This window comes from Fundulus heteroclitus, chromosome 2, assembly GCF_011125445.2.
Source record: "Fundulus heteroclitus isolate FHET01 chromosome 2, MU-UCD_Fhet_4.1, whole genome shotgun sequence".
NCBI lineage: Eukaryota > Metazoa > Chordata > Actinopteri > Cyprinodontiformes > Fundulidae > Fundulus > Fundulus heteroclitus.
The window spans coordinates 31,183,655-31,209,113 of NC_046362.1; the positions used below are offsets into that span (position 1 = coordinate 31,183,655).

The following is a 25,459-nucleotide window of genomic DNA, read 5'->3' on the forward strand; positions in this document are numbered from 1 at the left end:
ATTTTGTGTTGTGTAATCATATTTAGAATAAGGTGTACATTTAATAATTTACAGTTACTAGAGGAAAGTAGATACTGGCAGATACAAATAAAAGTGCGATAGAAGCTCAGGAAGAGTGGCTGTCTACAATTTACACTGGCCACCCCCTGGTGGCGCCACTGAATACGTTTTAACATCCATGGAACTCTTACTGTTAACCATTGTGAACATAACCAAAAACGTTTTGCCATGTGGTTTACACAAGCAGCAGTTCTGTATTCCAGGGCTCTTTCTTCCTGCAATGGCACTCCAGTATAGCAAGCTGTTGCAGAAAGTTAGAAAAAGGCACAGTTTAAGCGCACAAGACCTTTTGTTGTTTTTATTTTTACCCTTTACCAGCAATGAGAGCAGATTATTGTTGAGTTTACATATTTCTCTGAAAATATTAATAGCTAGCACAATAGAAGTATCTCCAGCAACAAATCTTTTGCAAATATTTATAAGATGGTAGGAAAGAAGAGTATTCCACTAAAGACAATCTACCAAGGACTACCAAGACGCCTTAACTAATGTATCAAATATTTAGTATAACTTTTGACTTTCATGAGTTTAAAAAATATATATTTTGTGCATTCATCACAATCCAGTCTACATTTGAAGCTCAGTAATTTTTTTTTTTTATTTTCTATTTAATTCAGCCAAACTGGAAAAAGGAGGGTGTTTAAACATTAATTGAAACCATACTGATATTACCTGATATGAACTGATGATAAAAATTGACAACTCTAATTGTCATGCCTATCAAGAATAAATATGAGACTACCCAAACAGAGCCTTGTAGGAGACCATCTTAGCATCACTGTATACATAGAGCATCTGGTCCACCGGGCTGTAGTTCAAAGAGTAAATGTTAGGAGACACCTTGTTTATAAAGATGCCAACCTTGAAATTCTCCATCCCTGTCGTAGTGTCAAAAGAGTAAAACACTTCCTCCATGTTTGTGTCAATGTATCGTGTTGCATAGAGGACACCACAGGCCATGAATGTGTTGGACACACTTCGCTTGTAGACTGAAGTGGTCCATGTTTTACTGAGGCTCGGTGGCTCAGTCTCCTCTACCTTGGACAGAACCAGATTGCCTAAAGCCTGTGTGGTGGTGTAGACAACCCAGACGCCTGACTCGTCTGTGATCATGTCCAGGTCGGTGAAGAGGAAGCAGTTCTCAAGGTGGCAGAAATTACTCTTTGAGTTATACCTAGTAGATACAGAAGGCAGATGAGATGCTAACAATTTAAAAATAAAAGGTTAACAACCCTGAGACAGTACTGATGCTGTGGGTCAAACAGAACCAGAGCATGAATCATTCCTGTTAATCTAAAAGCAATATCCAACCTGGTTCCTTTGGGTAGTTTTACGTTGGTCACAGTTTTGGTGGTGAGGTTGAATCGACAAACAGCATCTTGGTTGTAACAGTTGTAGTACAGAGCACCTCCATACAGAACGTTATTGGGACCCTGAATGGTGTTGGTTGCTGGGTTAGAAGGGGAAATCTGTATGTTACCTGGAATAAAAAAAGTACAATTAAGAAAATTTGAGAATACTGTCACTGGTGTGATAAGGATACCTGGACCCCAGTGTGTCAAAAATGCAAAAGTTGTTAATTTAATTGATGTGTAGTGATTGAATAAATAATATTCTACTATTTTTACAATGTAAAGGATTAGTGGTTTGCTTTTAGCAAACCTCTATTTGCAAATTATCTGACCTGTGCTGATTGTTGGTTAATAAAGCAAGGAAACTGGCGAGTGAGCGATACTGAAGAGGATGCGGAGAGAAAGAGACAGAATAAAGAGATAAAGTGGGCACGAGGAAAATGATCTGAGGGGTCGGGCATTCCTCACTGCGTACATGAAGCTTTATCCTCACACGGGCACAGAAAACATCTTTTAACATAACCTGCTGTTTTCCTTTAAAGCTGTGATGGGGTATTCTAGGGCCTCTGAGAAAACCGTTGCTTGTTTCACAGCACTTAAAGGAAAACAAAGTAATTTAGAAGCTTGAATAATGTTTGAAAGCTGAATGAGAGTTCATAGCTTGGAATTGGTAAAGAAACGCAGCAATAGAAAGCGATGAGGGAGCGGCTTGCAAGGAGGGACCTCTTTATGCTCTCTATGTAAATGCAATACCGCCAAGCACAAATAAATTAAACTTTCGATAATAATAATAACCATTATAATGCCAGAGTGGAGGTAATTTGAATATTCCTGTTGTGGAAGGCCAAGGAACGGAGAGTTCTGGCCAAGCAGAAGAATAGCGCCGCAAACCCCTCAAGAGAAAAAACTGGGAGATTGGAAACCAATGAGACACATTTCTAAGTCATCTGTGAGAGACAGAAGTTTTCTTTGGCACTTGGCTGCTATCATACCCAGTTTTAGTCTAATTCCTTTATCTGACCATTTCTAATACATCTTTATATATAAAGCCACTAAAATCTGCTCCATTATTTGTGGTGACTCTGACTCCTCCAGAGTAGTAATACAGACCTCTTCGCTGCTTCTCCAAATAAATGCACTCCTTGTCAGTTTAGGTGGATGTCCATGTTTTGGTAGGTCTGCAGGTGGTCTTTGTGTTCAGAAAAACGATTGAATAGAGCTCTGGGAGATAATCAAGACTGAAGACAAACTTAACCAGAACTTCCCCCCTGACCTTTCTGTTGGGTGCTACATGATGCAGGTTGAACTTTTCTGAGGCCTTCACAAAACAGCTGAGTGTATACGGTGATTTATTTACAACTGGACTTCTATTTAATTAAGTAACTTCTTAAGGCAATCAGTTGCAGTGGGTTGTGGTTAGGGGTGTTGGAGTAAAGGTGGCTTAATGCAAATCCACACCATACTTTCAGATTTTCATTTGTAAAATATTCTCAAAACCGTTTGTAATTTTCTTTTAGCTTCATAATTATGCCAAACTTCATCTTCTCTGCAGCTCTCTTACTCCCGGGTCCCCCGTACCGACGTGTTCAGCTACGCCACGAGGGGCAACCATGCCAAACCTTGAGTTGGTCTGTAACATAAACTTCCTGTAAAATAAATTGAAGTTTGGTGTTATAACATGGCAAAATGAAAAAATTTATAATAGTTTTGTAAGGCGCTTCAGATGGACTCGTGATTTTCCAGCCAAATATCATCCCATACTGTTATACTGGCCTTGCTTTGTGACCTTCACTGAAACACCCTGGTTCCATGTTGTCTCAGGCAAGAGATGCAAACAGATCCACCCGTCCACTTAAAGAAACGTGATTCATTCCTCTGCTTATTATCAACAGAGATCTGGCAGCAGCATCACTTGAGCAGAGGGGATTATCTTGTCTGGAATATTATTATATGAATTTAAAGCAACAAATTCTTCGTTTTTCATCATTCTCTCATGGACCGCTGGTAGTGCTTTCTGCTGGAGGAGAGGATGTGCGGACCGCCAGGCAGCCATCCAGTGAATGACAGGGGATTACTCTGACACCCATTTGCATATCAAGAATTTTAAGCAACCAGGGAGAAAACATCAAATCCTGCAGCCTGCAAGGTCATCCAAAAGACACCTTTTCCTCCCATCTCCTCGTAATTTATTTTCCATATCATGCAGTACAGACGCAGTGAAGATAAAAAAAAGGTGTCTTTAGTGTATCATAGCGTTCCTGATAGGGATGCAGCTCCCACCTAGATTTCTTGCCACCACTGCTGTCTCCACCACCACGGCCTCAGCAAGCCAACACATGCTCGCATCTTGATCGTTTCAAGACGAAAAAAATAAGGAAAAGGACTGGAAATTACTGAAGCGTCAAATCCAACTCCTCATCTCTTTAATTATAAAGCTTCTTCATATCAGCAGAAGCCACAAACAGGTAAAAATGAAGAGAGAACAGCAACAAACAGAGAAAATCAGCTTCTGTGATCTCACACATTAAGGGATGCATTCAGATTCACAGAGAAACAGGGAGACTGTGTTAAATAAACAGAGTCGTGCGGGGGGATTACTTCTAATACTTTAAGTAGTTTTATATCCGGGACTTTTATACTTTTACTTCAGTAAAAGGTTAACTTGATACTTATGACTTGATACTTAAATACGACTTCTACAGATGTATTTTAAACCCCACTATCTATACTTTTATTTGAGTAATAGATGTGAATACTTTTGATACCATTGATCATGCCCAGTAATAAATCACATTATCTATAAAGAGAAAGAACCCCCCCCGCCCCAAATTAAAATGTTCTGTTGTTGTTGTCTGTCTTTCATGTCAATATCAGCCTGTTCAACAGCAACAGAGAGCGATCTGAATAAAATATTTGAATAAATTAAGAGACTCGTATCAGGAGGTTAGAACACAAACTGGGCTCAGAAAGGGAAATTAAAATTTTCGTATCTAGGTATCTACTGGTTTCTAGGCGAGAATAGTTCCGATTTTTTTATCATCGGAATTATAATTACCTGGTTAATATTGAATTAATTTTATTAGTAGCAGGATATAGCATTTGTAATACATCATAAAGTCCTATCTTTTCTTTTTAACCTGTCATACCTCATACGTAAAAAACGAAAAGAGGCAACAAAAAAATTAAAATCATAGGTGTGGCCAGAAGGAGGTTCTGGCACTGACAGATCAATAAATGTCCCGAGGGATACAACTATCTACAGTGAAGAGGATATGACGGGTTGAAAGAGCCTTAAATTCAAGTTTCAGGGAAACTGAAACATGAAAGCAGTTACTGAATATTTAATCGGGTCAGAATCTAAACTGTGTGACATGGCAACTCCGAGCAGAAGATTTATTACAGAAATCTGAAAAATTGACCAAACTGAAGCCAATTTTGTGTTAAAATTCTCACTTTTTTAAGAATAAACTCAAACAAATCCATAATGCACCATAATATATTGTGATTTTTGCATTTTTCCTGAAACAAAAATCTTTATTAAAATGCATGTCAAGCAGTTAAAGTTTCAACACAAGTCAACAGGGCGTCTCATTCTTTATTCTGAATGCAAACCAAAAATTACAATTAAAATAAATAATAATAATCACACATAAAAAAAACACTTTGTTTGCATCATCACCTGCTTCCTGCTCTCTGTAGGAAACAACTGCAGAAGAATTTCATGAGTAAACTGAAACACTGACCGTGTTAATGTGGAGACATATTAGTCAATGATCTATGATGAGAAAACTCGGAAAGGACATCTCAATAATTCATCAGAGTGCATAGAAAGTGCTTGTTCCATCTGACTTACAGATAAAAGCAGCACATTGTCACTTCTAGAAGGTCAGCAGATGTTTAAAAAAAATTATTCTCTGAGCGATACTCTCAGCAGCAAAGCTTTTCATCAGATAAAAAGTGACCGTTAAGGCTTCACCGTTTTCCTGCAAACATCACAGAACAACAGCTTTTTGTATTTTTGTTTTTTTAAAGAAAACATTCGACACATGCAGATAATTCCTGAATGCATGTATAGTTTGAACCAAAGGACTTGTGACACAGATTTTCAGACTAGCAGGGTCCAAAAAATGAGAAATCTGTAAGAAACTTATCAGCCTAGTGAGTTAAAGCACTCGTTTGATTCATTTCTTCAACAAATTATTATGGATGTCTTTGTAAATAGAGGAAAGGTCGACTAAGTGTCAAAACATTCCAAAAACAATCTTGGAACATAAATTTAAAACATTTTGGTTGATTTAGAGCAGATTTTATGGTATTAAACCCACATGACTGCTGTGTTTTGTTTTATAGCAAATATAAGCTTTTCTGTTAGTGTCGAGGAAATATTGCAGATCTGATTAGATTTTTAATAAACCTGCGAGGACATATTGTACTCTGATATATGTGCCTTTTAAAGTGTTACAATGTTTCTTAAAATTATTTAAAGACCACTAATTAACGATTATTCACAAGTGGAAAAGTTTAAGATAGCTGCAAATCTGTTCAGAGGTGGATGCCCCAGCAAAAAGCTCCATCTCAGACTCTGTTAGCATGTAAATTGTTAGTTCATGAGAGGAAAATTAGAAAAACAAATACTGAACACATATATTTTGCCCAGAGAGCTTCAAGAAGAAAGCCTCTTGTCTAACAATATGATAGGATTTGATCTGCATCTTAAGCCTCTGCAGTCAGAATCATCTTTATTGGTCATCATCATGCACAATCAAGTAATTTGACATTGGTTGCAGTGCTTACAGCCTACTGACATTGGGTATAAATGTATAAGCAGCAGCATGTACGTGTGTGTTTGTTTTTTAATATCAAATAAAAAATGAAAGTAAAAGGAGGTTGTGATAGTGGAAATATGCATATTTTGTGTTGCAGCAGAGTGGCTGATTAATTAAGCTGAATGTTATCATTGTGTTCATCAGATTTATAGTGTGGGGAAAAAACTGTCTCTGTGGCAGCTGGTTTTAGCAAACAGCGCTCTGCAGCATCAACCTGAAATTCAAAGTCCAAACGGTTTGTGCGCAGGATGTGTGGGATCTGCAGAGATGTTAGCAGAATTTTTCCCTCTGTAACAATGCCCTTTGGACAGATACGAGCCAAACAGAGAGGTATCACCATAATGTCTGGCTGTATAACCTGACAAAACCAAACACAGCATGCCAGCTAATAAAAACCTTGGATCATCTGCCCAGCACGGTAATGGAGGGATAACGATGTGGGACCGTGGCACCTTGGTTGGCACAGAGTTAATCATGGCCACGTCTGGATAACCAACTATCTTGACAGCTGAAGCTTGGTCCAAATTGGTTCACCAACAGGACGATGAAACCCAAACACAGGAGGGACGTACCACTGAATGGCTAGAAAATAATTGAATCACAGAGTCAACTAGTCTAGTCAAAGTCCAGATATCCAACTGATTAAACTACTAGGAGTGTTCAGAAACCGATCTCAATGAGGTGAAGCTTCGCTGGAAAGAAAAGAAGGCTAAAATGCCTCCACAACCATCTAAGAGGCTGATAAAGACCGACAGAAAATGCCTGCTGAGACTTATTCCTGCTGAAGGTGTTTCTACAAATGGCTTTATTTTTAAAACAATTTGACTTTAAAGATGTTGAAGTATTTAAAGACTTAGATTGCAATGTTTTAAATTCTGTAATGTTCGTGTAACTTCATCTAAAGTTGCTTGATGGATAATGACATTAAAATGAAGCCTGTAACTATGATTTTAACGATGAGGTGGCTCTCACCTGGACCTCTCCACTGTAACAATTCCTCTCCGTCTTCTTCCTCAAGCCATTCTCCGTCTTCATCGTCTGGTCCTCCTCCAGAGTTGTGCATTCTTGACTCTGGAAACAGAAAAAGTTTTAGTAAAAATTAATAACCAGCTCACCACGCACATGTGCACAGCCTTTGATTATTATTACAACTCCTGAGAATCAAAGAGTCAGACGCTAAATCTTCAGCTGCTCTCTCCCCTCGTTTCTCCCTCCATTCGTCTCGTTAATTTTCTCCTTATCCACCTTTCTTTCTAGTTCTTTTCCTGATTGAAGACAGGTATTTAGCAACAGACTCTTCGCTAATCTTCCCTTCTGTTTCCCTTCCTCCCTTCCCACTGTCACTTTCAGGAGAGACTGAAGTGGCCTGCTGGACCTGCGTTATACAGAATATCAGTGTGTGTGTGTTTGTATGATATATATTAAAGCTATATTTTGTAATCCTGTTCAGAAAAACCTTTTGTTATACTGGGTAAACTCGTCCTTCCATCCTGAAAGTAGTATATACATTATGTATTCACAAAAAGGAGGTTAAAGCATTGTTCTCTGTGGGCGCTGCAGACCTGTAAAAACTCTAACCAATCTCTCCTGTTTTGTCTGAAGGGCATGGATTTGTTTGAGTTTTGTTCCTGCTCTCACTCATAGACGTTATAAACTCACATTATATACCCTCACTTTCCTGGGGAATCACCAAATCTATTGGTTGTCCCACATGCCAATCATTCTGACGCCCTTACGTAATGCCAGTGTCCGTGCTCTTTCCTTCCAAGTTTCCGCTTGCTGGCTGTGCATGTGTACTTCTAGTGTTTATGTATCTGATTAGTTTAGTGGCTAGTTTGGCAATTAGCTGAGCATGCATCATATCATCCAAATGTACTTTTTTGCATTGTAGCCAAATAACTTAATCTTTTTAGCATTTGTCCATGAATCCTTTCCACATATGCAATTTGCTTTGTGCCTGTGGGCAGCTGCGGATTTAATCTGAGAAGGAAGGTGTCAATTTAGGAGGAGGGGCTTTTTTCTTGGTCGATACCATGCAAAAAAAAAAAAAGTTTAAATACAATCTAACAATTCATTCAAGAACGGGAGTGAAACATCCAACAAGAAAAATGCCAGAATCTTATGATGGATACAAAAAGAGTGTGGTTGAGCTGCAACCTGCTAATTGATATATATCAAATATCACTGAAGTCATCTGTATATGATTGCACATTTATGTATAAATTTGACCCAGGTGTGAATTAGGCAAAATCCACAACAAATTCAAACCTGTGCACCAAGTTCATGCTTTTATAAATCATAGCCGCCATATGTTGGATTATTGTTCCAGCAAAGGAAAAGAACGTCTTAAATAAGTCATTAAAAGACCAAAATTAAATTGACATAAGATCATAAAGATTTCTGGTTGAAAACTTCTCTGATTGGATGGTTGCTGTACTTGGCATGACCATTTTAGGTTTCACCATTAGACTGAAACAGATGTGGACGGTTCTGCAGCCTGAGGAGTTTTCAGTTCGGAGAATTCAATACCTTTTAACAAATAAAAGCTCTCAATAAATAAAAACACAAAGCAGAAAACCAGACAGTTGGAAAAGTTTAGTACCTAAAATTTAGTTGCAAAGCATCTTTCACAGACAAACCTATCGCCTAGTGCTATATAGATAACTAATAAAATAACTGTTAAAATTATGTTTAGATGGTAATAACTGTGGCACTACCTGTCAGCTCCAGGACATAGAAACTTCCCATCTCACATTTGTTTCAAAAGTGTGTGTTAAACCAACACACACAGCTGTTAAATCACAGAGACAGATACAAAGCAGTGATTGCTGACTTTTAATAAATGACTGTTGCTGCTAATCCGGTGTACAGTCTTGAGCTGTTCATCATGATAAAACTTGACATTTCCACCTCTGCTGTTTGTTCTTTATGCCGCACAAGCATTTTTCCTATCACCACCATATGCTAAAAACACACCAAAAACATCAGTTTGCAAAAAAAAAAGAGAAAAAATCCCGCTGTTGGCTCGATTATGGGCGCAACGATTAGAGGTCAGGAGGAGGTGACGAGATGACTTATCGGGCAAGGAGTGGATATTTATCACGTCTCCTGTGATGTTTAAAATTTATTTAAGAAAAAGGGGGAAAAAAGGAACTTTAGTTGTTTCTGGGCAACTGAGGAACCCCAGAGAGGAGAAAGAGGAATAAATCAACACTATGATGATGAAAGAGGTGTGTGTGTGTTCCCATTAAATCTGGTTTTGTAATTTTTGTACAGTTGAAATATGTTTATTCAATGCACAGATCTAACACAAATATTTAATGCGGAGCTGTAGCTGTGGTGTAACTATCAGCCTCACTCTGCTCACGCTCCATGATTCAATATGGCAAATCAAGCTAGCTGCTGCTTTCCCCCATCCTGAACACAACCCCCGCTCCCCCACTCCCCGCTTATCCCCACCCACTTTGGTGGAATTTTTCACATTTGTCTGAGGGCAGGATTTTGCTTTTACATGGGGCTGAGAACACTTTAAGACTTGGTTTATAGTCAAAGCATTCATTTGACCTTGCTAGTCTGCCTGCCTTCATTAGGGGTATCATACATCTTTGACAAACTTAAATCAGGGCCAGTCTTACCAAGTTTGGTTCTTATCCTAAACTAGTACAGAATTAATAATAATAATAAAAAAAATAAACATTTTTTGTTTTTGCTTTTAGACTGCTCAAAGGGTGAATAGTTCAGCTGTCTGATGCAGCACCAACTCAGATTTGTTGCTCTTGTTGAAACCTTTTAAGGTCCACAAATGTTTTTTTTCTGTTTTTTTTTTATCTATTGTGGTGGTGAATGAACTTTGAATGTATTAATGTCCGATAAAATTTTCATCAAACAAGGCAAAAATTTCACATTGATCTCCTGCTGTCGGTCGCTTGACATTTCGACTCTCTCACATACTCATCCTGACAACACAGCCAGATTTCCCCCAGCTCACTTCACCACCTCATCAAAATGGTGGAGAGTCTATCCGCTTTCCTGTTCCTCCAATCTGTTCCACTCATCGCGGTGGAGATGGATTGTACCGAGCAAGTCACGGTGCTGCATGCAATGTGGATAGCCGAACAATGCAGTCGGTACATCTGGGTTCACCAGATCCTCCAGAGATGCACCCCATCGTTGCTCAATAGAAATATGGCCTAATAGTACTGTCTAAAAATATAACATATGAAAAAACATTTTTGCGCTTCAATAAATAAAAAATTGGAGGATCTTTAACACGTCGCAAGCTGAAAGAAAAATTCTGATTGTTGAATCTGAGTGAAATTTAGTTTTGCTCTATTCGCATTTTCACTTGCTCTATCCACCTGTCTACTGCTCTGTGTGCAGTTTTTCTTCACTCTATTTGCCCAATTTGTGCCGTTCGCATCGCTCACAACACGTCATTTGCATCGCAGACAGTTGATTTGCTGCTGGAGGCGCCTTTACGTGGGGATAATATGTAAATCACTCCCTCCATTAAACTTATTCCCATTTGGTGTCAATGTACCTTGAGACTTTGACAATAAAACGCAGGAGAACAGCATTCCAAACTCACCTGGATTGTTCACCCCGAAGACGAGAGCATTAAGACTGGAGTAGAAACGGACATAGTTTGCGTACTGGCTGGAGGTCAGTGGTACCACCCAGTACCATCTGTCCTTCCCCGCCTCTGGTTTGGGGTCACGACCCCAAGCCCCATATGGATAATCGCCAGAGAACTCTCCTTTTGTGTTGACAACAGGCCCAGTGACTTTCCGGAGCGGACCTCGTTCACATGTGCCTAAAAGAAACAGTGTATGTATATCAAACTGCTCAGCTTTAAATCTATGGTTGGTGATCATGCCTATCACAATTTTCAGGATATCAAATCAGTAAGTTGTTGTCTCTATTACGGCTTTGTGGAATCAGGCAATCTTAGTTTTGTTACCATATAGTTCCTGGGTGGGTGCGACATTGGTATTAACACCACTCTTGCATTTTTCCAGGGCAATCTTCAGCTGCCTGTTGACTTTTCGTCCCTTTACCACCTCCATGGTGTCAAACTTCTCCAGTTTGGTCATTTCAGTTTTCAAGTCCTCCAGCTGAAAGAGACAGTGGACACAATACCAGTTATAGTTGTTTTGTAACACACACACACACACATACATATATATATATATATATATATATACATACACATATATATATATATATATATATATATATATATATATATATATATATATATATATATATATATATATATATATATATATATATATTAATTAGTGATATTAACAACTGATCCATGTTGTGTTTGGGAAGCAGCAACATAGTATTTGCCTGGCCATTGAAGAGTGATAGTGAGGCAGCGCAGTGTTTGAAGCAGAAAAGAGGAGTCGCCAGTCTGTCGCAGGGCAACACAGAGACAAACAGGAAAAACAACCATTCTCGCACTCGCTCACACCTAAGGAGAATTTAGAGAGGCCAATGTTTTTGGACTGTGGGAGGAAGCCGGAGTGTCTGAAAAGAACCACGCATGCACAAGGAGAATATGCAAACTCCATGCAGAAAGACTGTTTCTAAAGATTGACAAGGAACCAGATTTAATGCACGAATCTACCTGTTGAATGGTGTCAGCAGTGAGGACTTGGTATTCCAGAGTGGTTCTGTTGAGCTTGTCCATCAGCTGCCTAATCTCAACCATTTCGTTTTCAATAACAAACAGACTGAGAACTCCATACAGCTCCCCATCATCCTCGTTCTCCAGGATGGTCACGTCATTGTGCAGCTGGGTGAGACGTTTCTCCAGTCCCATCAGCAGACTTTCCAGCTCCAGAGCCTGCAGAAACACAGATGATTGCACTGCACCTAAAATGACTGCAGACATGCTGGTGGACAGAGTTGGATTACCTTCTCTGGTGTGACATGGGTTTTGCAGTCTGTTGCATTGCCTTCCACTGTTTGGAGTTTGTCATGAGGGAATGCCTTTTCTTCAAGATTCAGGTCACATGAACACTTTTCGAGTGGAGCTGCCTGAAGAGTGAAGCGTTAGTTTACTGATTATGATTTCAAATTGTAAAAGTGTTCATATTCATTGTTTCTTACCTGCTGGGTCAGAGAGAGAAGAGCCCACAGTGGAACGATGGCAGAGAGTTTCATGATGGATCAGCGAACTGGATAAACTGACGTTTGAACAAGATGCCGTGTGTGCAGCTGAAGTTTCTAAATCACAGAACACTCCCACTAATGTTTGAAGGCAAATAGTTAGAAGAGGGAGTTGTTTTGTGCTTGTCATATCTAATTCCTTTTCCATTAGTGGTTGTGAGTGCATATGCATGAGAAACATTTGACAGATGAGCACAATTATATGTTGCACAACTTTTTTTCCCATTCTTCACATCACAACTACAAGTTAACAATAATTTTATGACTTTATAGGAATATTGGTGGAGGTTAATGCAGGCAAATCCTGAAAGTAAACCTTTTAGAGGCTGGAAAAGACTATATACAGGGGTGGAGGTTCACCTTCTAGAAGAAAAAGGGCCCTGAAAAAACAGCCACAGCTACAAAGGAATAGCTAATGTCAAAGAATATTTATGTGTTAAAATGGGCCAAATTCCAGACCTAAATCCAATTGACAATGTGAGACAGTTATTCAAAACTCATATTCCAGACACTTTCCATCCATCCAGTCTGAGCTATTAAAAAAAAATCCATCTCTAAAGCTAAAGCTGGTCGAAAATACCTTAAAACATCTGAAGCTGTAATTGCAGATAAATATGATCATAAAAAATTACTGAATACAAATGCACACCGCACATCAGATTTCTATTTATAAAGAAAAATCTAAAACCAATGTATTATTGTTTTATGTATTATATATTATTGTTTGTGCTCTCCAAGACTAATTTGTGTAGGTTTTTACAAAAAATACCTATAAAATAATAAATAAAAAGTGATACCCATAGTTGTAATATGACAAAATGTGAAAATCTTTACCTGCTATGAATACATTTCCCAGACACAAAGGATGTTACTTATCAGCATTTTTACTGTTATGGCTGTATGTCTGGAAAATTCAGTATTTGTTGATTTTACTGTCATTTTTCGTCCATTACAGGCAGATTTAAGGAACCAAGAAAATCGGCTGCAGGATGTATATTTACACACAAACCATAGGCAAAGCTATTAAGTTAAACAGCACATGAACTTAATAAGATAAAGTGTAATCTACTTTAAAACTGAAATGGTAAAATGGCCTTTTTGAATATATAAAATGAACTTAAGGCATTTTTTTTCAGAGGCATTTGGGCCAGGACCAAATCAAAAATCTCCTGTAAATGCATTCAGTGAACCAAAATTCAAATGCCCACAAATCAAGGTAAGCTGGTTTATTGCAACAAAAGGCAGTATAATAAGAAAATAGAACAATAAAACAGTATTTTCTTTACTTTTGCTATATCTTTTTAATGAAACCAAAACTTGAATATTTATCATTTTTATATAAATAATAGCCAAGGAGTTAAGTTTAAATTTTCTCATATCTTCTTTATAAATAAATCTGGTTAGTCTGTGTTATTGAAGAAAAGTAAAATTAGAATTGTATATAGAACATGATTATAGTAATATTTTGTATGAATGTTTATGAAAAGGAAAATATAAGAAAAAAATGCAAACTGTTTCATAGAGCTGGTTAAAGTTTGGACTTTGGTACATTGTGTATAACTGTTCATACTGTATGGTCTCCATTATTGTGATGATGTGACTACGTTGCGAAAGGAAGCCTCATGGGTATAGGAAGGGTGATTGGTATTTATTAGATTATTTCCTATTAATAGCAATTATTAGGAACAGAAAGTATTTGATGTGCACCGAAAGAAGAAAATAACCCCCTAAAACCCCTACAATGCTGGACCCAGACATTTAAATTCAATATTCGTGTCTGTGGTCTGTTTATTCACATAAAAGTTTTAGCAGAGACTAATGTATTCATGCTAAGTATTTTATTTTTGTCAGTTTGAGTGTGCAAAATTGATCCAGACTGAAACCCAGACTGAAAAAATTTCAAAACTTGCTTACATTGTGTCTATGTACTCAGGGACAATGATTCAATCAAGTAGTCTACTAAGATGCATTAAATAGAACAGTTCATTATTTCAGAAATTGCAGCTATAGACTCATCATGTGCTTTCTTATATGTAAAGCTAATACTAAAATGTTGTGATTCTTTCACTATAAGCTGATTTAAAAAAAACAGGTTATCTTTTATTTCTTTAAGACATGTTACAGATTAAGTCCAATAAACTTTACTCTTCTAACAGCTTTAATTTCATTAAACTAGTGCCAAACACAGTACTATGTGATTTATGCTTATTTGTTCCTTTACTGCAGGAGTGCCCAACTCCAGTTCTCCAGAAATAACATAGTCCAACTTTTAGCTGCATTTCCTCTCCAACACAGCTGCATCAAATGAATGGCTCCTTACCCGTGCTCTGCAGAGCTAAATGACTGCTGATGAGGGAATTCAGGTGTTTTGGAGCAAGGATGAATTTAAACATCAGGTTTGTGATTCAGGGCAGCCGTGGTGTGGTGTGTTGTTCTTACCTGTCTCCAGCAGTGAGCAACAGGCAGATGCCAGCAGCAGGTGTTTCTCATCATCAGCCTAATTGGAGGCAGTCTTAAGGTGGCCAGAGACTGAAGGAAGGCATCAGAGCATTTGCCCTCCTAAGCGATCCCTGACCTGATCCTAGTTTATCGTCGTTTCCTGGTTCTATTTGTTAATGTTCCTCGTCTTCTTCCTCAGACCCAGTCCTCCTTCCACGCATGCAGTCTGGTTTCTCCATGATCATCTATACTCCATTCTAATAACAGTTTTGAATCCCTTGAACCAAAGAATCACCCATCAAGCCCGGGACCGCACCGCAGCTTACCACTGATCACCACGGCCCGACTAACCCGGACTAAGACCAGAGCCTTCCCAGTCAGCCACTGTCCCATACTCCTTCATAACCGCTCTATCCATTCGCACTGCAATAAACTTCCTCAAACCGTAACTTGGCTCTGTGTCTGTCCCTTAGACTTTCAGATACTGTTAGGGTTAACCATTCATTGTCGCTCTGCTGCTCTCACCGTATACTTGTAAATGGCTGAGTCACAAGAATCAAAAATAAAGAAATAAGACCAGAGTGGAATTGGGAGATTTTTTCACGTGATTCCCCTGAGGAGCAGAAGAGCAGGTAAGACTGTCTTGCACATGTGCAGTTATTCAAAAAGGGATTTAGGTTCCTTGCTTTCCTGGCAAAATTGCAGACTGCCTTTAACTCTGTCTTCTTCCCTGTGTCTCCCGCTTGTCCATTTTGGCTCATTACTCTCCTACCATCAGTTCATATGCCTTCATTCATCTCAGCTATTCATCATTTTCCATCTGATTATGCTCACCTGTGTTGCAATGCATATCTTGCCTCTCCTCACTGTATGTTGTCATTGTTCAGTTGTTGGATTCATCTTACCTTGCCTACAAGCTGAAACTTACTGTATTTGTGCATTCACAAACACAAGAATCTGTCTTGTGCTGCTCCAGCTTCAACCATTTGTGTCCCAACCAAGTAAAGGTTGGGACACAACTGTGTGTTTTTTCCCCTCGGCGCTTTCTGTTGTTCCAAAATTGCTAGAGACTAGCATAACAGACCCATGCTCACTGTTGCGAAGCCCACTTTCTTTGGGCTTCTTTTTTCTAAAGTCGCTTGTAAATTTTATGAGTTGCGGGTTGCCGTTTTTTGGGCTTGTTTCTGAAAGTGAAGTCGATTGTTTGGGCTCTAAAATAAGTGACGCTGTCGCACTACAGACACTCAGTATGACCAGCTGAAATATCTCTCCGCCTCATAACGCACTGGAGCTCATCCTGACATAGGAGCAGAGTGAGTAAAGGCAGAAGGAGCAGTCATGCCTGTATTTTCTGCAGTTTACGGTTGCAATAACTGATGATAACTGCTGAAAGTAGATTTGGCGGTGCAGATCACCATTTTGAGCAGAGATTGGTTCTGAAGATGAGTTTTTACTCCCTGATAACATTGCAGAACCAAACCCATAAACCGTGCTTTAATGATTATTTGTTGTCTTTTTATGTCCCTAAAATGTAAAATTTGTATTCATTTAAATTTAAATGCTTAATACCATATATATCTTTGTTTAAGGGGTTAAAAACATATTTTGGCATGAAAACGAATATTTATTTACAAGGGGACAGATAGGGCATTGGGACTTGCTCTACAGCCGATACCGCACAGTGACGTCACAAACTGGGAGGAGGCAGTACTGTTCTTCACCAAGATGGCTGCCCCCACAAAAGGACCTTCAAATGAAAATTACTCTTAATTAAAAAAGCTTATCATTTATTGAACAGCATATAATAATTTTTATATTTAAAGTAATTTCAGCAGTTTGAATTCTGATTTTGACCGGACTTTTCCTTTAAAGGTTTTACATGTGTTATATATTCTTTTCACTTCCTGATTTATCTTGTACTTATTTTTTGTCTCATTTTAGGCAACTTCACTTCTTTGGTTCCCTCATGCAATCAGGCTCTGCCACACCCTAATGTCTTCCACCTGGGGTTTATGCTACTCCTTTGTTTGTTGGCCTATTTATTCCGCACTCATACAGCTTCCCTTTGCCAGTTCGTCTTTGGTCCAGCCTTATTTTGCCTTGAAACTTAGTCTTTTAGTGTTTTTGACCCAGCTTGTATTTTGTTCCGCCTCTGTTTTTGGTACTTCTGCTTGGATTGAATTTTTGGTGTTTGACCCTGGACTGTATTAAAGGAGCCTTGAACCTGATTCCACAGTGTCGAGTGTTGCATTTGAGGCTTTTATTCCTAAGCTGTATGACAGCACTTTGATAAGGAAGACAGTACTGCAGAATGTGTTTTTTTTTTTTATCAACCCCTTTGAGTTAAAGTGGTCAATGAGGTAAACCATTTGCATTATGTCTTTATATGAAAGGAAGATGTTTATGTTTGATATACATTTCAAGTTTTAGTCGCATCTTTAAATGTAATACAAAATGGTCAAGCTACTGATTCGTGAAAGTTTATTATTGAAAATGTTATATTGTTCTATGAGAATGTCTCACTGTATCAAAATTGATTATTTTATGTTGTATGTACAGTTCTGACTGCATCGTTGTTTTTTAATGACCCCTGAACAAACATAATTGGAGTCACCTTGTGGGGGTCTCGTAAAAGATGCTTGGAAAAAATTTCTTCCATATACTTCCATATTGAAAGGAAAGCATAATCAAAACTTCAGTTCTTGTAGTTGAAGTTTCGCTCTTCATGCACATGTTTTTTTTTCAATTCAAAGCTAATGAGGGAGACGTTTTCAACATTTAGCCTGTAGTGAAGTGCAGTTCTGCAGATCTAAATTCACACTCAGAATGGCCTCCTGTAACAACAGGGTATCATTGGTGCTGTTAGGCTGGCCCACTGAGATGTTTGGTCACATGCAGGAAGGTGTGAATTGTTTGAAAACTGACTGGGCATCAGTTGTGATCTTTGGGAATTTTGCTAACATTTATTCAGCAATAGAAATGTAACATCAAAGTAAACCTGGGGAAACTGAATATTGATGAAAGCAAAGTCCCATCATGCAGTAAATACATCTCAACATCCATATAACTCTTACTGTTACCTGTTGGGAACCAAAATAAAGAAGAAATGGCTTCCGAACTTTTTGCCATGTGGTTTACACAAGCAGCAGTTCTGTATTCAAGGGCTCTTTCTTTCTGCAATGGCACTCCAGAATAGCAAGCTGTTACAGGAAGTTAGAAAAGGCACAGTTTAAATGCACAAGAAATTTTGTTGTTTATTTTTATTTTTTAGCAACAGTGAGGGCAGGCTATTGGTGTGAGTTTACATAATTCTCTGGAAATATTAATAGCTAGTACAATAGAAGCATCTCCAGCAACAAATCCTTTGCAAATGTTTATAAGATGGTAGGAATGGAGAGTCTTCCACAAAAGACAATCTACTAAGGACTACCAAGTCACCTTATGGTTAACTGATGTATGAAATGTTTAGTAGAATTTTTTACTTTCATGAACTTAAAACGATATCTTGTTGATCACAATCCAGTAATTTGTTTTTAGAATTTTCCCAATCAACTTTGACTTAATCTGTAGCCATGTTACAATGGTAACACTAAATCCATGTCGAAGTCGTTGAGACCATACAGTATTTCATTAGAGAGTTATATTAAACTGCTTTTTTTAGATTGTACTTGCTAAACAAAGATAACAGAAAAGTAAGGTACATTTTATTCAGCCAAACTGGAAAAAGGAGGATGTTTAAATATTAATTGAAACCATACTGATATTACCTGATATTAACTGATTATAAAAATTGACAACTCTAATCGTCATGCCTATGAAGAATAAAGATCAGAGTACCCAAACAGAGCCTTGTAGGAGACCATCTTAGCATCACTGTATACATAGAGCATCTGGTCCACCGGGCTGTAGTTCAAGGAATAAATGTTTGGAGACACCTTGTTTATGAAGATGCCAACCTTGAAGTTCTCCATCCCTGTCGTAGTGTCGAAAGAGTAAAACACTTCCTCCATATTTGTGTCAATGTATCGTGTTGCATAGAGGACACCACAGGCCATGAAGGTGTTGGACACACTTTGCTTGTAGACTGAAGTGGTCCATGTTTTACCGAGGCTCGGTGGCTCAGTCTCCTCTACCTTGGACAGAACCAGATTGCCTAAAGCCTGTGTGGTGGTGTAGACCACCCAGACGCCTGACTCGTCTGTGATCAGGTCCAGGTCGGTGAAGAGGAAGCAGTTCTCAAGATGGCAGAAATTACTCTTTGAGTTATACCTAGTAGATACAGAAGGCAGATGAGATGCTAACAATTTAAAAATGAAAGGTTAACAGCCCTAAGACAGTACTGTTGCTGTGCATCAAACAGAACCAGAGTATTAAACATTCCTGTTAATCTAAAAGCAATATCCAACCTGGTTCCTTTGGGTAGCTTTACGTTGCTCACAATTTTGGTGGTGAGGTTGAATCGACAAACAGCATCTTGGTTGTAACAGTTGTAGTACAGAGCACCTCCATACAGAACGTTATTGGGACCCTGAATGGTGTTGGTTGTTGGGTTAGAAGGGGAAATCTGGATGTTACCTGGTAGAAAAAATTACAATTAAGAAAATGTGAGAATACTGTCACTGGTGTAATAATAATATCTGAACCTCAGTGTGTATAGTATAAGAATGAAGAAGCTGGTCATTCAATTGATGTTGTGTAGTGATTGTGTAAAGAATATTCTGCTAATATTGGTTTGCTCTTTGTAAATCCCTAGTTGCAAATAATGCTAATGATAGAGGAACAGGTCCAATGCTTGACCAGGGACCTGGTTCAGGGGGTTATAACATCCACTCAGGTCTCTCACTATTGTGAACTGGTGTTAAAAGACTACCTTGCTCAGAAGCAGGTAAACTTTCTATTTCAGAGATGAAAACCATGAAAGCACTGCCTTTAGTTGATCACAGATGCAGCTCTAATTTATAAAGCAGAATTACTCACTGGTGTGCCTGTGTATGGCTTTATAAGTCCAGATTTTAATGTCTTTTGCCATGTGTACATTTTTAGTATAGATCCTATTAAGTGTTTTAGAAATGAGACACCAGCTCATTACAAATTGTTTTCTTTTAATTCAAACGTTACTTCTTATCTATTTTGAACTTTGGAAACAAAATTGGTAATATTACCAATATCTCTTTAAGTAAAGTAAGTAAAATTTATTTTTATAGCACCTTTCACAGGATAAACAACCATAACACAACACAAAATAAAAACATAAAAAGATAAAACAGCATAAATGCAACATCATAGCATAAAACTAGTTAAAAGCCAGTCGGAACAAGTGGGTCTTCAACTGCTTCTTAAAAGAATGAACAGAGTCAAGACAGCATAAAGATAAAGCCAGCTCTTTCCACAGTCTGGGGGCCACAGCTTTAAAAGACCGATTCCCTCCTGTCCTGAAATTAGTTTGTGAAACCATTAACAGCTTTTGGCTAGAGAATCTCAAGCTATGGGAAGGGGAATATGGTTGTAAAAGGTTAGTAATATAAGCTGGAGTTTGGTCACTCAGGGCTCCAACATTTAAGACTAAAAGTATAAAATAAACTTTAAAATGTAGCCAATGTAAAGTGAATAAAACTGGGGAAATATGCTGTATTTTTCTTGTGTCGGTTAAATGTCTTGCAGCAGAATTCTGCACTAACTGCAGATGGCCAAGATCTGTCTTATTCAAACATATTAGAAGGCTGTTACACTAGTCAAAACGGGATGAAATAAAAGCACAAATAATTATCTCTAATTCAGCCTTTGATACCAAAGTTTCAAGCTTAGAAATAAAAAAATTATGCCATGGTTTCTGAGGCTTGGTTAGACAGAGGAGGCAGATACAACCAGAAATTTCATAATGTCACGTATATTTGGTTGTCAAGCGCATTGATTAGTGTTTCCGTCTTATCAGAGTTCACCTGCAGTTGGTTGTCACAGATCCACTGTTTAATATCATTAACACAGTTTATCAAGCAGGACAGCTTAAAATATTTGGTAGGCTTAAAATAACAATACTGTTGAATGTCAACAACATTTACATTTTGTTTTTAGACTGTTCACTGCCTGAATATTTTAGCTGTCTGATGCAGCACCAACTCAGATTGGTTTCTGTTGCTGAAATAAATAATACTGTGGCAATTATTGAACTTGAATGTATTAATGTCCAATAAAATTCCCACCAAACACGATCAAGGCAAATTTTTCACTTTGATCTCCCGCTGTTGGTCGATTGACATTTGGACTCTTGCAAACTCATGCTGACACCACAGCCATATTTCCCCCAGTTCACCTCATGAAATAAGTTGAGTGTCTATCCGCTTGCCAGTTCCTCCTATCTGTTCCACTCACTGCAGTGGAGATGGATTGTACCGAGCAAGTCACAGTGGTGTTTTGTTGATAGCCGAACAATGGAGTCGGCACCCCTTGTCCTCCAGAGATGCACCCAGTTCAGTGAGTACCACTACCTGGAGCTGTGTTTGGATGCTTTCAGTGGTACCTACGTCTTTCCAAGACCCAGTATTAGGAGCTGCTGCCCCGTGTTAGGAGACGGATCACCCTCCGGGACACAAACTGCAACAGTCTTCGGTCAGTAAATCCATCATTGCTCAATATAAATAGGGCCTAATAGTACCTAATAGTAATAGTATAGTAAATATAACATTAAAAACATTTTTGAGCTTGAATATATGAATGAACGAGAAGGACCCTTAACGCGTCTAGGGTTGACAGAAAAGTTCAGATTGTTGAACTTGAACAAATTTTTGCTTCAATCTATTTGCCCAATACTTGCCGTTCGCATTGCTCACAACACGTCATTTGCATTGCAGACTGTTAATTTGCTCCTGAAGGCATCTTTACATGGGGATAATATGTAAATCACCTGCTCCATTCAACTTGTTTCCATTTGGTGTGAATGTACCTTGAGACTTTGACAATAAAACACAGGAACGCAGCACTCCAAACTTACCTGGATTGCTCACCCCAATGATGAGAGCGCTAAGACTGGAGTAGAAACGGACATAGTTTGCGTACTGGCTGGAGGTCAGTGGTACCACCCAGTACCATCTGTCTTTCCCCACCTCTGGTTTGGGATCACGACCCCAAGCCCCATAGGGATAATTGCCAGAGAACTCTCCTTGTGTGTTGACAACAGGCCCAGTAACGTTCCGGAGCGGACCTCGTTCACACGTACCTAAAAGAAACAGTGTATGTAAACCAAACTCAGCTGTAAATCTTTGGTTGGTGATGCCTATGACAATTTTGAGCATTTCAAATCAGATAATTATTGTCTCTATTGCAGCTTTGTGGAATCAGGCAATCTTAGTTTTGTTACCATATGGTTCCTGGGTGGGTACGGCAGTGACATTAACGCCGCTCTTGCATGTTTGCAGGGCAATCTTCAGATGCCTGTTGACCTTTCGTCCCTTCATTACCTCCATGGTGTCAAATTTCTCCAGTTTGGTCATTTCAGTTTTCAAGTCCTCCAGCTGAAAGAGATAGTGGACACAAAACCAGTGTTAGTCATTATATTAACATATATAGTTTTAACGCTCTTAACAACTGATCCATCTTGTGTTTTGGGAAGAGGATTGGAGGAAGTTGGCAATGTGGTATTTGTCTGGCCATTAAAGAGTGATAATGAGGCAGCGCAGTGTTTGAAGCAGAGAAGATATGTCAGCTATGGGGATGTTTTTTCAGTGTTGAAAATATAGGGAAAGTTATATGATACTGACAGTGGTAGTTATTGGTTATCAGGCATAACAGTAATATTAATATTGGGCATTGGACATGTAACATTCACAGCTTCTGCTGTGACTCTTTGTCTCTGCTGCTGACTGCTGACATGCTCTGGTGGATTGTCCTACTGGTACCTCTGCATGCCTCAGTTTACCCATGTCGGACCCTGGACTGTTTCTGGATCTCCTCCCCAGCGTCTAGCCAAACAAGGATTCAGTGCTACACCCCAGATCCAAGCAAGGTTAGTGGCTTTGTTACTTTTCGAAATACATCTCATTGTGGAAACAACAGCAACTAACCTTTCCCGCTCCCTTTCAGAGGTTCCTGTGCCAGTTCTGACTACACCTGTTCTTACAATACAGTCTTAAAATGCATTATCTTGTGTGTGTTGAATTATCGGGTCCAAAACCAGTACCATTACAGAATATCATAATCGGACCAGATTTATATACGTGTGTGTGTGACTACAGGTAGTCACTGGTGACATGGTGTGTACCACACTCAACATGGACCAGAGGAAGTGAAGGAAAGGGTTGTCTCAGGAGATTAGAAAGATAATTCTGGTTAAGGGTAAAGGCTATAACCATCTCCCAGCAGCTTGATGTTCCTGTGACTACAGTTGCACATATTATTCAGAAATGTAAGATCAACGGGACTGTAAACCAACCTCCCTGGATCTGGCCGCATGAGGAAAATTGATGACAAATCCAATAGATCGATAATATGAATGGTAACAAAAGCACCCAGGAAAGACTTCTAAAGAGATTAAAGGTGAACTTCAAGCTCAAGGAACGTTAGGGTTAGATAGCACCATCCGTCGTTATTTGAACCATAATGGAAGAAACCATTGTGGAAAACAAATCATAAAAAAGACGGACTGGAATTTTCCAACTACATGTTGACAAGCCACAAAGCTTCTGGGAGAATGTCATATGTACAGAGACAAAGATTTAACCTCTTGCCAAGGCACATCAGCTCTGTGTTCACAGATGGAAAAATGAAGCACATCAAGAAAAGAACACTGTCCCTACTGTGAAACATGGAGACACTGTTACGTTCTGGGGCTACTTTGCTTCATCTGGCACAGGGTGTCTTGAATCTGCAGGGTACAATGAAATCTCAAGACTATTAAAGGATTCTAGAGAGAAATGTGCTGCCTAGTGTCAGAAAGCTTGGTCAAGGGTCTTTCAACAGGATAATGACTCAAAACGCACAGCTAAAAACACCCAAGAATGGCTAAGAGGAAAACATTCCCTGTTCTGAAGTGGCTTTCTTTGAGCCCTGCCCTAAATCATATTGAGTATCTTTGGAAGGAACTGAAACATGCAGTCTGGAAACGGAATCCTTTAAAACTGAGGCAACTGGAACAGTTTGCTCATGAGGAGTGTGCCAAAATACTTGCTGAAAGGTGCAGAAGCATCATTGACAGTTACAGGAATTGTTTGATTTCAGTGATTACCTTAAAAGGTTGTGCAACAACGCATTAAGTTAAGCATACCATAATTTTTGTCCAGGCCCGTTTCATGAGTTTTTTTTTTTTTTTTTTATCATTCTGTGTAAGCATGGTTGAAAAGCCAGATTCAAATTATTTCTGTGACCATTGTTGGTTTTTCTTTCATTAAAAGAGGGGCGCCAACAATTTTGTCCACATGTGTACATATATATATATAAACTGTTTTTTAAGATAGACAAAGAAGCGGTTCCAATGCATGAATCTACCTGTTGAATGGTGTCAGCAGTGAGGACTTGGTATTCCAGAGTGGTTCTGTTGAGCTTGTTCATCAGCTGTCTGATCTCAACCATTTCGTTTTCAATAATGAACAGACTGAGAACTCCATACAGCTCCCCATCATCCTCGTTCTCCAAGATGGTCATGTCATTGTGCAGCTGGGTGAGACGTTTCTCCAGTCCCAACAGCAGACTTTCCAGCTCCAGAGCCTGCAGAAACACAAATGATTGCAATGCACCTAAAATGACTGCAGACATGCTGGTGGACAGAGTTGGATTACCTTCTCTGGTGTGACATGGGTTTTGCACTCTGTTGCATTGCCCTCCACTGTTTGGAGTTTGTCATGAGGGAATGCCTTTTCTTCAAGACTCAGATCACAGGAACACTTTTCGCGTGGAGCTGCCTGAAGAGTGAAGCGTTAGTTTACTGTTTATGATTTCCAATGATAAAAGTGTTCATATTTGTTTTTGCTTACCTGCTGGGTGAGAGAGAGAAGAGCCCACAGTGGAACAATGGCAGAGAGTTTCATCATGGATCAACGAACTGGATAAACTGAAGTTTGAACAAGATGCTGTGTGTGCAGCTGAAGTTTCTAAATCACTGAACACTCCCACTAATGCTTGCATGCAAATTGTTGAAAGAGGGAGTTGTTTTTGTGTTTGTCATATCTAATTCCTTTTCTGTTAATGGTTGAGAGTGCATATGCATGAGGAACTTCTGATAAATGAGCACAAATATACAGCATCTTGCACAAGTAATCATGCAGGCGTAAGTTTTTTGCATTCTTCACATTACAACCACAAGCTAACAATAATTTTATGGAAACTTGATATAATACAGCAACACGTGTGTGAAGTTGAATGAAAATTATAAATAAAAATCTGCATTCAGGACACTTTAGTCTGATATCCCTAAATAATATCTGGTGATAAAAATTACTTGCAAACATCACCTGATTAGTAAATAGAGTACTGTTGTGAGTAATTTAATCTCTGTATAAATCCAGTTGTTCTGTGAAGGAGTTAAGATTTGTTCATTAACATGAGTGAACTAACAGCATCATTAAGACTAGGGAACACAGCAAACATGCCAGAAACAAAGTTGCAGAGAGGTTT

At 38.7% G+C, this 25,459-nt stretch overlaps 3 protein-coding genes across 3 annotated transcripts in view; all 3 read right to left on the bottom strand.

Annotated features, from left to right (window-relative positions):
- LOC105929658 (olfactomedin-4) overlaps positions 1–25,459 on the bottom strand; it is a 40,520-nt gene that overhangs the window by 13,691 nt on the left and 1,370 nt on the right. The window lies entirely within an intron of this gene.
- Positions 680–14,796, bottom strand: LOC105929610 (olfactomedin-4-like). Its single transcript, XM_036125027.1, has 9 exons — positions 14,739–14,796; positions 12,359–12,496; positions 12,164–12,286; positions 11,874–12,092; positions 11,199–11,352; positions 10,827–11,051; positions 7,211–7,309; positions 1,372–1,540; positions 680–1,234 (listed from the first exon to the last, which is right to left on the bottom strand). The coding sequence occupies exons 2-9, from the start codon at positions 12,410–12,412 to the stop codon at positions 799–801; spliced, it is 1,479 nt and encodes a 492-aa protein (XP_035980920.1). The 5' UTR covers positions 12,413–12,496; positions 14,739–14,796; the 3' UTR covers positions 680–798.
- LOC105929659 (olfactomedin-4) lies at positions 18,113–24,990 on the bottom strand. Its single transcript, XM_012867514.3, has 7 exons — positions 24,820–24,990; positions 24,625–24,747; positions 24,335–24,553; positions 22,212–22,365; positions 21,846–22,070; positions 19,264–19,432; positions 18,113–19,126 (listed from the first exon to the last, which is right to left on the bottom strand). Exons 1-7 carry the CDS (start codon positions 24,874–24,876, stop codon positions 18,670–18,672), a joined length of 1,404 nt encoding a protein of 467 aa, XP_012722968.3. The 5' UTR covers positions 24,877–24,990; the 3' UTR covers positions 18,113–18,669.

Bases quoted from the DNA above. Each gene is read 5' to 3' on its own strand.
- LOC105929610 (XM_036125027.1), bottom strand. From the start codon at position 12,412: ATGAAACTCTCTGCCATCGTTCCACTGTGGGCTCTTCTCTCTCTGACC. The intron at 12,287-12,358 runs GTAAGAAACAAT...TTCACTCTTCAG, and splicing joins TTCTCTCTCTGACCCAGCAG to GCAGCTCCACTCGAAAAGTG. The intron at 1,235-1,371 runs GTTGGATATTGC...TGTATCTACTAG, and splicing joins AAACTACCCAAAGGAACCAG to GTATAACTCAAAGAGTAATT.
- LOC105929659 (XM_012867514.3), bottom strand. From the start codon at position 24,876: ATGATGAAACTCTCTGCCATTGTTCCACTGTGGGCTCTTCTCTCTCTC. The intron at 22,366-24,334 runs GTAGATTCATGC...TATCTCTTTCAG, and splicing joins CTGCTGACACCATTCAACAG to CTGGAGGACTTGAAAACTGA. The intron at 19,127-19,263 runs GTTGGATATTGC...TGTATCTACTAG, and splicing joins AAGCTACCCAAAGGAACCAG to GTATAACTCAAAGAGTAATT.